This window comes from Argiope bruennichi, chromosome 1 (assembly GCF_947563725.1).
Source record: "Argiope bruennichi chromosome 1, qqArgBrue1.1, whole genome shotgun sequence".
Lineage (NCBI taxonomy): Eukaryota > Metazoa > Arthropoda > Arachnida > Araneae > Araneidae > Argiope > Argiope bruennichi.
Genome location: NC_079151.1, coordinates 45,351,350 through 45,367,010, shown reverse-complemented (window position 1 = coordinate 45,367,010; position 15,661 = coordinate 45,351,350). Strand labels below are relative to the sequence as shown.

At 25.0% G+C, this 15,661-nt stretch overlaps 1 protein-coding gene across 3 annotated transcripts in view; it reads left to right on the top strand.

Annotated features, from left to right (window-relative positions):
- LOC129969680 (lachesin-like) overlaps positions 1–15,661 on the top strand; it is a 276,467-nt gene that overhangs the window by 214,539 nt on the left and 46,267 nt on the right. For all 3 annotated transcript variants that reach the window (XM_056084361.1, XM_056084353.1, XM_056084346.1), the window contains exon 2: positions 14,792–14,913. In XM_056084361.1, coding sequence (XP_055940336.1) covers positions 14,792–14,913 — 122 coding nt within the window. The remainder of the gene's footprint in view (positions 1–14,791; positions 14,914–15,661) is intronic.

Genomic DNA, 15,661 nt, shown 5'->3' with positions numbered 1-15,661 from the left:
AAACTAAAATTTCTAAGTTACTTGCTCGGATGAAAGTAAACATATTACACTTAATAGAATCTATTCTGGATACTAGACACAAGTTACCATTAGGACATTATTAATTAATTTCTCAAGTGTGACATTTTATGCCCAATAATCTAATAATTTTTAATTTTTCACTTTCTAAATATTATTTTGAAGAATCTATTACTTTATTTTCACCTATTTTAATTATTCTATTCATCAAACCGTAATGATAAAATTTAGCAAAAGAAAAATTCATCATTTTAATACTTTAGCAAACAAACAAAACGATTCGGATTAAAATTTGTTAAAATGAATCACATAAGGATCCTTATGTTTCTAAAAGGTCACGAGTCAGAGAACTACAAAAAGAACAGCATTAAAAAATAGTCATTTTATCTGATTAAATTTAACATTACTTAATTCGTTCGCGCGTAAAAAAATCGGTACTTCATCATCACTTTAAATAGCACCTTTGTAATCGACAAATTAAGAAGAAAAATCACTTGCGTTAGCGCAGAACGATGATTACGGGAGAGAGAAAAAAGAAACATTAATTTTAATTACTTAAGTACAGTCATTATACTGAATTCGATAAATGGAGTTAAGTTCGCAGAATGTGTGAAAATAAATTTCATTGCTTAGTAAAAGAACAGTTGCAATTTGCGTCGCTAAGTTGTAAATGACAAGGAAAACGTTTAATTTTCTTTAAATATCCACTTACTAATATTTTAAAGCGTGTTTTAGAGAGATTCATTTAATTTCCAAAAACTTGACAATTTTTTTACTTTCGATTTCCACAAAAAGTTTTTAATAATAGGATAATGATGAAAGAAAATGACTGAAAATAATTAAATGTATTTCCATAAGTTGATAAACGAATTAGTCGCGTTTTGATAATAATACGTTGTCATTGAATTATTTAAAATTTAATGATAACCTTTAAGATGCAAACAATTTGAAACTTCTTTAATTAAGGAAAATAGCAAAAAAAAAGCAGTTGATTGTCGAAGAATATTTTATAAATGATATTATTTTGCAAGGCCTTTATTGAGTTCATGATTTATAAAGAGCTGAATGAGAGAGAAGCAGAAACCCTTAGGAAAGCTACAAAGACATATTTGCAAAGGACAATATGCACAAATACTTTGCATATTGCATTTAGTTTTCACATAAATGTTTCGGAAATTGTTTTGCTTATTATTACAAAATTTAATATTATTTAATAGTATAAATCTATTGCATTTTGAAAAAATATTTATAAATAACTTGTATAAATATACAGTGTATTCAATAAAACTTTCAGGTAATGTCTTAAATCAGAAACATATTCAATTGTATTTTTTATCAAAGCTTTTATAACTGAGGAATTTTTTATTATTCTTTGTCATTTAATTATTTATTTTGATATAATGAGAAAAAAAAATCAAAATGTCTCTATGAGTTTCGGCACTACCATAATACTGAAATTTCAAAGCCCAATTCAGAAGGGAAACACTAAAATTCCGATGGACTGATCGAAATACTTTAGAAAACATTTATTTAACGAATCATTATACAATAGTTTAATATATTTTGTTATCAATTTAAATTTAAGGAAAGTTAATTTATGCTTCGATGTTAGTTGCAAAAGAAATCAGAAAAAATAAAGCAAAACTTCATTAATAATTTGAATATTTCTATGAACCAAAATAACATATTTTTTGAAATCACCAAATAATAATTATTTTTGAAAAATTTGTCAACCAGAATTTAAAAACTTATCTTGTAAATTATTTTTAACATGAGAAAATATTTTATTATTTAGAAATAATCAGGAAATAATATTATGCTTACATTGGCCAAAAATGGAATATGAATTTAAAAGGTTTAAAATTTCAAAAAACAACGTAACTTTTCGAAGTAGACTCAAATTCACTGAATTAATTTTCTTTTTTTGTTCCATATTAGTTCTTTATTTTAAAATAAACTTAGAATTATCAGAAATCGCATACCTCATTATGTGTTGCTTGTTTTATTTTAACAATTATTTATTACATTTTTTGACCAACATAAATATAAATTAAAATTAATTATCTGATAAATGTTTATTTTTAACAAATATCATGAATATCATTATTTGTCAAGCAATTTCAGTGATATAATACATTGAATTATGATACAGATTCACTAAATTAAAATATTACAATGAATGATTTCTTATCTGTATCCTCAAAAGGATTCTCATTTCTTCCAACTAAACAATATTATAATGGAAAGAGTAGTTTGGGAATTGATCCTTGATCTTATTTCTCTTTTGTATGTTTGAAACTATTTTTTTTTGATTTTACTATTATAAGTTCATAATTCTATTAAAATTATTTCGTAATTAATTAAAAATGTGAATATGAATTTTATAATCACAAATTTCCTTCAGCTTTTTTAATAATTTTTAAAATCTTAAAAGGAAGACAAATTTGAAAGAAATATTTTTGTTTTACAATTTATATGATTGGTGAACAATCTGAATACTAATGCATTTGAGGGAGTTATTTTTAAAAGAAAAATTCTGTCAAAATATTTATGAAATATTTATTCTAGAAAACTAGATATAAGAGAGCAAAAAAAAAATCATATATATATATATATATATATATATATATATATATATATATATATATATATATATATTCTATCTTGACATCGAAATTCATTTATCAAGAATCATCATTGCAGGATAAACATTATTAATCCGATCTTCTTTTTAATCGTAACATTAGACAAAAGATTTATAATTTTTAATGTTTCTAGTATAATCCACCCTTACTTTATTTCCTTTAAAATTTTCCAAATGTTTTCTATTACATATATGGAATGAAACATTAAATAAACGAAACTTTTATGTGAAAAATTTTAAATCTTTCTCCATAAATATTATATAATTAACTAAAACATCTAAAATCAATTCCTTACCTTGAAAATACCTAATAATATTAAAAATATTAAAACATTTTTCTTAAAGAAAAAAAAATACCCGAACCGAACCTTTTTGTAAAATACAATCATCGGCTTTTTAATCATTTCATGTTTTGAAAGTTCATTAAAAATAAATGTACATTTTTTATAATATATATTTTTATGCGTTTCTTTTTTTTGTGTTGTATTGTGATTATAAGTCCATTAACTTCTTTGAAATATGCAAGCATTTAAAATATAGTGGTTAACTAGTTATGTGAATTCCTAACTAGTTAGATGCAAATGAGTTAAGTCTTCTGATAACTGATCTTAAAGCCTAGTTAGTAAACTCTTCATGAAAAGTTAAGCTTTCATATTAAGCTAATTTTCAGTATACCCGCTATCTTTTAACAACTTCAAAAACCACAAAACATATTAAAAAGCTCTATGATCCCTAAGTGTTATTTTATCAATAAAACGAATTTGTACCGAAAAAAGTGGTTCCAATAAATTTTTTTGAAGAAGCAAAAACTCAGAAACTTCAACTTCTTACCTCAAAAATGAAAATTACCTAAATTTGTTAAGCAATATTTATTTATCAAATTAATTTTATCTCATTTTCACAACTAAAATTTATATAATTTTTTTTGGCTGCATCAGTTTTATTCTTAAAACTATTTTAATATTTCATTACTACAAAAGATTAATCCTTTACAATAATATGAGAATCTTTGAATGTGGCAAGATAAATCCATGTCTGTAATGATGGTATATTTTTTCCTGACAAAAAATGAAAGTAAAAATTTAGTTTGAAGTTTTGATAATAAATGAAGTTTTTAAATAATTAAATAAATGATGGAATCTTGTGATGAATGATTAAATAAATGATGTAATCTTGTGATGAATGATTAAATAAATAATGAAATCTTATGAAAAATGATTAAATAAATGATGAAATGAAGGATAGATGGATGAAAATATAAATTTTGAGGAGCATATTTTGCTCCGTCAGCATTATTTATTAATATTTTATAGCATTTATTTTATAATGCAGAAGTAAATCAGAATTCGCCATGCAAAATAAATTGAATTTTAGATAAATTTTGAATTACTTAACACTCTATATATTCAGATGATATATTTTAAGACATTATAGGCTCCAAGTGAAAAAACTTTATTTCTCTCAAATCAATATCCAAACCATTATCTCATAAAGTGGCATAAACAATTCATGTGGATGTTTTCAGTTTTATGTACAAGCAATCTAACAAAGGTTCGAAGGGAAACTCTTCTAGTAAAACACCAGACTAACAACGCCAAAAAAGATTTAAAAAAGAAAAGAAAAGTGAAATTCCGATTCTTCGATCGCAATATCTTTCTTACGCTTTCTGAAGGATTTGGTGCATTAATAAAGAAAAATATACTTTGTATAGTAATGTGCGAAAAAAAAAGAAAAGAAAAAAAATGTTAAATTTATTTCTACCTGCAGACTAATGATTCGGAGAGAAACCGATCAATAATCGAAATCAGGATGAAAAAAAAAAAATCTTTTTTTTTTCTTTCGATTAAATCTTTTAACGCTATCACAGATTTCATAAGGCAAGAAAGGAAGATAAAAAAAATTGCATGAAGTCTATGAATACATAGGATTAGAATCATTTTTTTATTGAGGGTACCAGTGAAGAGAGATAATATTTTTTGATGGTTCTTGGATTGTTTTCAGAAAGTATTATTGAAGTAATCCTTTAGTAACATATTTTTTGCGATGATAAAAATGCTGACTTACCTAAGGATCCGATTAAAATTTATTTTTCTGGCATTTCTTTGCCTTTTTAGTTTACGCTCCATTTATTCTGAAATGTCACGAAGTTTATCAGATATCTTTTGCTTTATTTACTTTATATTTTTAGAAAGATACTGCTTTTGGAAGTGCAGCTGTATTATTTTGTATTTCCTTCTTAAAAGAAAACCCTAGAAAACGATCTATGAATAATATTTTAATAGATTTTTGTCTAAAGTAGTTTATTATCATAAAATCAACCAGAGATCAGAAATTAAAAATTTCTTATTTTAAAAAAATGTTTTTAAAAATTGCGCATACAAAAAAAGATAAGTTCAACATCGAATTATATTATACATATAATCCATTGAATCATAATATGATAGAAATTACATCTTTAATAAAAACCATTAAATATCTATTAAATTCTGTGATTATTGATATTGGAAAAATATTACTAGATTTTATATTTAACATTTATTGAGTTAAATTTTATTTATATTCTTTATACAATGTTAAAATAAAGATTTATACTTACTTATTAAAGGAGAATCAAGTGCTAATTTAAGTATTTCCAAAATTAATAATTAAAATTTTTTAAGTACTCTCTCGTTAACTTATTTAGAATTAATGCTCTAACTTTCTTTATTGCAATAAAACTATTTACTAAATTCTTACACATAATATCAGTTTAACATATTTAATTTTTTTAATTCATTCATTGATGTTTAAATCTTTCTTTAAATCATTGCCTTTATTTGTAATTAGATATATCATTGACGGCAAAATTAAGCCATCAAGCTGAGAAGACAATTGATCCGGAATTATTGATAATGTGGCAAGTCGTAAGTTTCCACAATCAAAATCAATTAGCTATTCAACAGTTACTTTAATGGACAGCGCTTACTTTGTTTTTCTTGGACATAAAATAAACTAGTTAACACTGCTAATAAATTCTAGCACTATCATTTAAGTGATGCAGTTAAAACTACCATCTTCAATAAGTATTTGTAATTTGAGACCAAATAACTACAAAATAAGCATTAGCATTATAATTTATCGCTAAAGAGATAGTGAAGTCGCAGAATGTGATTTATCTAAAATAATTTATCAAAGAATCTTTGAATTTTAAATAATTACATTATTTAGATTACTCTTTGGGCAATGAAGGTTATATTTTTAAAATAATTGACAACTATGATACTGATGTCTTAGAAAAAAATCTTTGAATGGATTTCAACACAGTCTATTTCTCTTATCAATTTTACGAAGGAAAAAAAATTGATAAAAGACTTGAACATAAAGTTTTCGTTTTGAATTTTTAAGGAAAATTTATAACTGTTTAACTTTTCTTATTTTATGAAAAAATATTAAAAATAAGAGACTAAATAATTTATTTATATTGAGGTGTACTTGATATTGAATATAATTACAGGAGATGATTCTTGAACTTATATTTTTTGAAATCAATATGCAGATGAATTGAATTGTATTTATGTATATACTGAATTCAGAAACATTTAACTATTAATGGTGTACAGACATACTTATTAAAATACCAATTCCATTTTCAATGTGAATATTGTTTTCCAAATATTATTTTGTATCACACATTATTCCTGTAAATCTTTTTCTTACTCAAAAATCTTAAAACTCATCATACAAAAAGTACTGTTCTGAAGATAATTATGTATTTTCTGTATCTGCTTTACTAAAATGAATTTTTTCAAATCGAAATATCATATAATTTTTTTGTTAAAAAGATACAAGAAAATTAATAAGTAAGTTCAGCGTCTCGGCTAAACTCTTTCTTTTTAATATGATATAGGAATTCATATTGATACGAGATTTATTTCTTTTTAATTTTGAGCTACAGATTTATTTATATTTGTAAAGAAAAAAGAGCATTTTAATGTTTTTCTATTTGTTAAATATCGAGTGTATGATCTTATGCGTATGCAAAATGTTTTCAATATATTATTAATGCATATTATTGATGTTAAACGATACCAGATAAGTTCACAGCACAGTAATAGATTTTGAGCGAAAGCGATATTCGACATTAACAATGTGTCTTTTGTAGGGTATTTCTCTCAAACATTTAAAGTTCATGTTTTATACTTGTCACACGAATAAGAATTTTAAGACAAGGGATAAGTACTTGTAGGTATTGTAATTCACATAATTACAGTGAATTTGGAACATGAATATGGAAATATATTTCGAGTTGTAAAAATATATAACGAGAATATGAAATCTGTTTTACATAGCAGAAATACAAAGAAAGAGAAAAAAAATATTTAAAGTAAGTTATTGTGATTATAGTCATCTTGCTGATGATCTAAGTAAAGCTAAATGGCAAAAGATGCACAAAAAAAGTTTTTTTTTTTTTTTTAATTTTTTCATTTCGTTTTCACGAAATGTTATCAGCTGTCTATCCGTATCCCTCAAAGATGATTTACGACTTATCTGCATAGCAGTGGTCGTTGATTTCTAAATAGAAGGTCATCCAGCTCCAGCAGAATTTTTTAACTCTCCTCGTATTATACCTAGATAGCATAAGTGGGATTTGCTTGGTGAAATGCCTAGTTTCTGTGATCTTTTACAATCATCAGACTACATTTCAGAATTGGAAACGGCCTTTCATGAGGTTTGGATTTATGACACACAAATTAATCAATATACTCATCAAATATATTAGAAATCATTGCAGAACACTCGTGGCTATATATCAATTCTAAATCCTCTACACAAAACTTTAGAAACTAATTATCGATCTTCTGCAAACATAATTATTATTATTTGTTGGTATGAAAATGAAATATGGTAAAAGATTTAAGCAAAAATTCGTGCTTAAAATCATTTATTTCATCCAGGATATTTAATTGCAATGATTCATCCATATATATTTCAAAAGTTTGTTGCCAAATAAGAATATTTAAATGATATTTGAGATCATAAGATTATATTGATTTATCGTTAAAAATGGATAACTCCAATGATGCCAAATTTCCCTACCCTGCATGAAAAAAAGACTAACATAATTTTTTCACTGAAATAAAAAAATAATGAATTATACGCTCCTGTTTTTTTAATTCTTTTTTTAAAAAAGTAATTTAAATTATTCTAATTAAAAAAAAATTGTCTTTCATAATGAGTTAATGTGAATATTGTAGTGTATATATATTTTTGGTGCAATATTTCATTATTAATTCAAGCCCTTGAAATATAGCAATGATTATAAATAACTTATTGGAATTCAGTTCATACTCTTTTTGCCACATCACATACTCAATATTGCATACATTTATTATAATTCTAGAATATGCAAATAAATATAAAAAAGTAATTACTTTCCCTATTACCACAAAATGTCCAATAACATTGTGGAAATATCGCACAATATCTTGAGATAATAGGGACATCTGTAAGTGAAAACAGACTAATAATGTTCTGTACATTGTAATCAACAGGAATAAAATATTATAATTGAGAGATAAAGCTCAAATAAACAAAATGGGTAGTTGAGCTTTATGTATGAAAATTGGTGTTTTATTCCACAGATATATGGAACTTATAAGACGATCTTAACTTTTGGAACAGTAAATATGTCATATTCCCGTTATACATCAGTGATATAAAATTATTATTACGACTTGTCATAAAATGTCTAATATTCTAATATAATTAAAATTGTTGGCAGAAGAAACTTTACAAAATCTTTCTTTAAAAAAATATTGCCTCCAATTCATCTTATGGAAATAGAAATTAACCCATAATCTTCATGCTTTTGAGAGGGCTCTTAACAACTCACATTTTAATTAACATTCCTGCAACTATGAAGTTATGTATAAATTATTAATCTAACTAATGGGATTCTAAATTTTATTCTCGCTAAAGCACATTGTTGATATAATGCTAATTTCTGTTAAATTATTAAACTACGATTATCAAATGAACTGAACTAAATATTGCTGACAGTAAAATGAAAATAATAATTGTCTTATTACATAAATGAAATAATTTGTAATTATCTTTGGTGCATTGTATATCTAAATTATCTAAATAAATATGCATATATATATATATAGAGAGAGAGAGACAAATAGAGAAAAAATAAAAATTAAGTATTCAGATTATTCGAATATTATATTACAACAGCTGTTGCAAAGTCACGTAATGATTATGATATTAATATTTATGAGGTTTTCTGTTGCAGTAAATAATTTTCTGTTGTGGTAGTATCAAAGAACAACAACACCTTTTAATAAAATATAAATCAATCTGTTATTCTTTATTAGCCTTTCGAAACTCTGTTAATACATTTTCAAATATTAATCTTTTGCATTATTTTTTGTCATTAACGAAACAATGCCTGAATATTGGTTGTATTAAATCTTTTTTGTTATATTAGCGATGTTTTTCCGAATATGTAAAGAAAACAGAAGGGAGTATATCTAGTTAAAATTATTCAGTATAGAAAAAAAATTGTTCAGAAGATTAATCTAGTTTGCAAGGCAGACTGGAAATAATTTTTCTTCTTGTCAGAATGTGTTGAGATGTTGAATTAATTATCAGCCTAAAATTATTTTTAGCACAATTTCACTTGTTGATGTTGTGATTATATTAATTATTCAAAGACACTAAAAAAATCACCAAATCGAATTTGAATTTTTAGTTATTATTATTTAGACTCCGAAGAAAAACCATGCAACGAATGAGTAATAAGAAATGTATTTTCAAAAGGCTTTATATAAAAGTGCAAAATAAACATGCACTAATTGAATACTGCAAAAAAAATAACACTATTACAACAGAGCAGAGTTTAGACTCCGAATAAAAATGATGCAACGAATGGGTAGTTAGAAATGTATTTTCAAAAGGCTTTATATAAAAGTGCAAAATAAACAAGCACTAATTGAATACTGCAAAAATAAAATAACACTATTGCAACAGAGCAGAGTTTAGACTCCGAATAAAAATGATGCAACGAATGGGTAGTTAGAAATGTATTTTCAAAACTTATATAAAAATGCAAAATAAATATGCACTAATTGAATACTGCAAAAAAACAAATAACACTATTGCAACAGAGCAGAGTTTAGACTCCGAATAAAAATGATGCAACGAATAAGTAGTTAGAGATGTGTTTTCAAAATGCTTTATATAAAAGTACAAAACAAACATGCACTAAGTGAATAATACAATAAATAATATTGTTAAAACAGAGAGGCGTTTTTGTTGTGAATAGAAAATTGCGGCTGAATTATATGTTAAAAAATCTCTAATTTTTCTGGTTCTGTATTGGACAAACAAACTTTGAAAATGTTCCAGGAATACAAACTATTAATTTTTATGCATTAATGCTAATAATTCAGAATTCTGACGATATTAATAAACAGGCAGTTTGTTAGCTAAATTGTTAAATTTATATTGCATTTTTATTTCCATAATTCAAGGAATTTTCTGCGTATTCTCTAAAGCAAATGAAAACATAGTTACTACAACTACCAGTCCATCATACGTAAACTCAGGAATTGCCTTCTAAAGAAGAATATAACTTTTCCTCCTCATTTATCTGCCTTTGTACAGAATAAATCATCTTTTATTTCTTTTTATACATATATTAATAGTACTTTCCTCCTATTATTTATTTATTTATGTTTGTTTGCCTACGTATATTTGTATATGTACTTTTATGCTTTGTATTTGCATTCTGAATATTTCATTTTTATTTGATCATGCTTCACCAAATGTATTATATCATTTACTGTAGCTTTTCGTTAGTATATGAGCAATTTTGTTTTATCTTTGTATTTGTATATTTTCTTGTCCAAGATTTTTTTCTTTTCATTTTGCCTGTGTCCTTTATGTTTGAAATTTCTTTCACTAGCAATTGTGTACTGGCGTAGTGACTTAAGTTTGTAAGCCTTGTGGTATAGCTTTTGACACACAAGGAATTTATACATCGAGAAAAAAATAAAAAAGTACATAATTGTGAGTTATTAACCCTTAACTGGGAAGGTGCGGTATCTCAGACCCATAAGGATGGACTATCAGTCACCTCTATTATATTTTTAGTTCAATCGAATGGATTGACCCTGTAGCTTCTTGTTTCGTGATCTTCACTACACATGCATTTTTTCAACCGGTTTCAGCACACGCTTTTTAAAAATATTTCACCTATTTCTTTGCGCGACTTCTGTGAGACCGCACCTTTTTTTTAGTGTGCCAGTATTATACAAGTCTTAGCAGATGGCTCTAAAACTTAGTCTACAAAATATCATTCAACCTACTGATCCTCTTATGAAGCAAATTCCAAATACTTTTAAATGAAGCAGAAAATGATTTTAGTGATGAGGATAATTGTATAAAAGATTGTTTTCAATGAAAGTTCACATTCGAGTGATTCTGATATTTCTGTTCAAATATAATTAACTTTTCTAGTGATAATGTATTTTGAAAAAAATGTAAAATATATTAATACACCAAGAAAAATATCTACAGAATTTGCAGGCTGATTTTTATACCAGAATCTAACCTGTATATTTAAATTTTTCTTGAAAACTGTTGTACGAAAGTTCACAAGTTTCTGTGTAGAAATGATGCCGAAAAAAAATTGACTATGGGTAAAGTTTGACTTTACCCATTTTTAATTTTTTTTTATTTTTATTTTTCATATAATTGTTGGATTTTCCATCATATTGTTTTCAATATACTTTTGTATATTGGAAAAATAAATGTGGTTTAAAAGGTAAAAAAGTAATATGTTTTTTCAAAAATATTATTTTTTTTTCAATTTGGGAAGAAATTGCATGTTCAAACACAATTACTTTTTAACTGCTAATATATTTCAAAAATATATTCATATATCAAGAAAAGTATCTGTAGAATATATTGGCTGATTTTAATACTAATTACTTTCATTAGCAGATTTACCTTGTGTGTAAAGAAAATGCGATTGTAAACCGTACCTTTCCAGTCAAAGATTAAAAATTCATTTTCCAAATTTATATGCTTTATATTATTACATAAAATAGCTCCAATCCAATTACTAACTATTACCATTATCTTGGTTTTTTTAATGATTGTACAACTGCAATTTTATTACTTCAATCCTTCAAATCTCCCCTTCTGTCCCACTTGTCCACACAATGCCTTTCTCTTTTCAATCCCATCACTTTTCAAGCGATGCTGCCGGTTGTTTTCGTAGCATTCATGCAAATCCTTACCGAAGTTTATCTTTGTAACTTGTTCATTTTGGCGATCTAATCCTCGTCGCCAATCCATTGTGATTCTAGAATCTGTTTCTCGGGTCACTGCTTTCAGCGGAATCGGTCGCTTTAAACTGCTCTGTCTCTTGTTATTTCAGGGTAGATCGGACCTATTGTTGGGGAGAAAGCGCCAATGTGTTTTAAAGAACTTCTGAGTTTTAATTAATTAAAGTGTTTCTTTCAGAAAGGCTTAAGCGATATCTTTTCTCTGAGAGGAAATTTTAGCTGATTATCAGACAGTAATTAATGCGTCTCTGTTGCAGTTTGCTAAAGCTTTAATGAAAGATTTTTAAATTGACCAGATTTTAACAGTTACTACAGAAAAAAAATTATTGCATGCAAATTTTATTGAACTTAATTTATTCATGTAATTAATAATATGATTCAAAACAATTTTAATTTTCGAAACGAATGAAATGCAATAATTTATAATGAGTTTCAATGTCCATATCTTTATGATTTCAAGGAACAATAGGAAAGCAATTTGAGAAGTTAAGTAATATTCATCTTACAATGTCTGTACACGAATCAAATTATTCCTAGCAAAGAGTTTAATTCTTGATTGTTTTTTTTTTTTCTTGTTTCAAACAAAGATATTCATATCGGAATAAATAGTTATGCTCAAATGATGATTTTAATTACATACATCACATGATTATGTAATAAATTTTTAACTAATTTAAAAGATTATCGTAACATCAATGCATGAAAGAACAGACGATAAATAATAGTTATGAAGTTGTAAACTAGGCAATATTATTTTATTACTTCAAAATGTTGTTTTTTTTATTATGAAATTATATTGGATTTTTCAAAAAGATATTTAAGCAAATAGTGGAAACTAGTAGCTTTAAAATACATTGCCATTATAACTTTATTTTGGCCTCTTATTTTATATTTGTGGCTGTAATTTGACTGTAAAACTTTAAACAAATTTTATATAGTTTTTTTAAATGTTCATAATATTTTGTTTTCCTTTCTTTTTTTTAAATCTAGTTCCATGCATTTATCTTTATTCATAATTTAAGACAAGAAGCTGATAAAATACCTGATTGCAGCTGCAACCAAATTTAATATGACTATGAATAATTTATTTAATTCCGTAGAAATTATCTGTTGTTACAGGATGTTTGTATATCTCGATTGTTCTTTCCACTGCTTCATTTTTTATGTGTAAAGATTCTAATTTTATTCCTAAGAGAGGTAAAGGTTCTAAAACGTCTAAGTTGGGGTTAAAGTGAGAATAAAAAATTATTTTGAAATAATAAATGAAGGATGAGGAGGAGCTTCATAAAGTGGTCAATATTTTCTGAATTCATAATTTTTTGAATCATAATATTTAATGATGATTATTTTAGATCAAAGGCTTTCATCTACTATCTATTTTTGAAAAGAATAAGAAAGAAAAGTTGTCTACTATTCATATCTTTTAATGTTAAATAGGGAACATTTCCATTTTGATTATTGTAAAGTTTCATCTACTCAGATGTTAAATTAATTTCCCCTACAGTAATGCTTTCTCTTTATTTTAATCTCTTAAAATTTAAAAGTTGGTTTTTCCCCCGATACGTGTAAAGTATTGATTGTGGAACATCTTTTAATTTATTTATCATTTTACTAATTTATTCAAATATAGAAAAAAGATGATTATTCAGAAGAATATGAGAATTCGGAAATGGAAACATTTCATAGAACATCATACATAATGAAGACAGATGCGAAGAGCAAAGAAATAATATATAGATAACTTTTTAGAAAACCATAATAACAATGAAAAGGACTGTTACAATTATATACCAGCAGTAAAAGTGATAATATATTTGAGTAAATTTACTTTCCATCCATATCATTATTTCTTAATATATTGAACCATCAAATGAAAAGGAAAATTCACGTCTATAAGGTAAATTTTATTACTCAGAACATCCCTTTTTATGAATACATCAAAGTAGTATAATAAAATATAAACTTATAAAAATATTTTTGTAATAAGATCATACAAATATATTTCCCATTTTCAATTCTTGAAAATAGCATTTACCTGTTGATATGTATTCTATAAAAATGATAAATCTAAAATGATTATATATCATTGAGCACAGTGGGGTATGCATTTTTGTCTTGTTTGTCTTTATTTATGTTTACATGATATATATATTTACTCTCCTTATTGCATATATTTTCAAATGTTTTAATTTTAATTTTTTATTGTTTTTTTATTTTTAAGGAACATTTCGATAATGAACAAAAGGAACAGAATAAACGGAAGATAGGAATTTTCAATTTTCAAACACTTTAATTTGAAATTTAAGGATTACATGTAATGTATTCCAAATTTTTAAATTTATTAAGAATTACAGTAAATATTAGAAAAATAGCGGAGTTACAATTGATGTTAGTTATTTTTAATTTCTAAAAAAAAATGAAGTTATTTTTTTTGTACAGATTAATAAACTTTCTCTAAATTTATATGTCAAATTACACTTCGGCAATTTTGCTTTCATATATAATATGAAGACAGGAAAAAGAATCATTGATTGATGAAAATAATTTATGAAATTAGATAAAATATATAAAATTATGAAATGAAATAATTTATGAAATTAGATAATTAGATAAAATATATTTGATGCTTCACTTTGATAATTAATGTTGATTATATATAATATGATAATTAATTATATATATATTGATAATTAATGATATTATATATATATATTGATAATTAATGATATTATATATATATTGATAATTAATGTCTTATATCTCTAAAAATGATAATATTCGTCTTTTTCAGCGTCGACATCTGCACAGACTCCAAAGCGACCATCCTTTGCGGAACCTATTCCCAATGTAACCGCTGCTGTTGGTAGAGAAGCTGTTTTGCAATGTACAATTGACAATTTAGATTCATACAAAGTAAGATAATTTTTTTTTGTTTCCATCCAAACTTACTAAACATACAGTTTTAGAAAAAAAAAATGCTGCTAAGAAAATAATGAATTCTTTTTAATAAAAGTCAAAATAATTGAAATAATTTTCCAAATAATTTAACATTAGTTTTTTATTCATTTAAAATAAAGGAATAAAAAAAATCATTTAAAAATGAATGATAATATAAAATTGCAATTTCTTGTTTATATAAAGTTTATATTTTTTTTAATTTAACAAGATATGGTATAAAAATGAACGGATGTTACTCAGAGAATTATGTAAATGCAATATTTTAGATAATGTAAAAAGGTAAAAGGATTTTATTTTGAATTTTATGCTTTAATATATATATCTCTCTCTATATATATGCATACAATTAATTGCAAAAAGAAAAACATCACATAAAACAAACATAAAGCCATATGAAATAGAATGCTAAAATATGCCAAACATTTTCAACACTGAAAATATATAAAGTCATTTTACCTGTAGAAATTGTATCTATATATATAAAAGCACATTTTGTGCATGTCAATTTATTTGACGCTACTTTTGTCCAGTCCGTTTGCCACTGCACGAATTTTAGGAATTTTGGAGCAAAAAATGAAACAACAAAAAGATAGCGAATGCTGTAAAATTATTTTAAATTTCTAATTATTTAATATTAAAAGGGTAAAAGTTAAAAATGAGAGATGTAAAGTGCCTTTGCATCTATCATCGGAAACTTTTCACA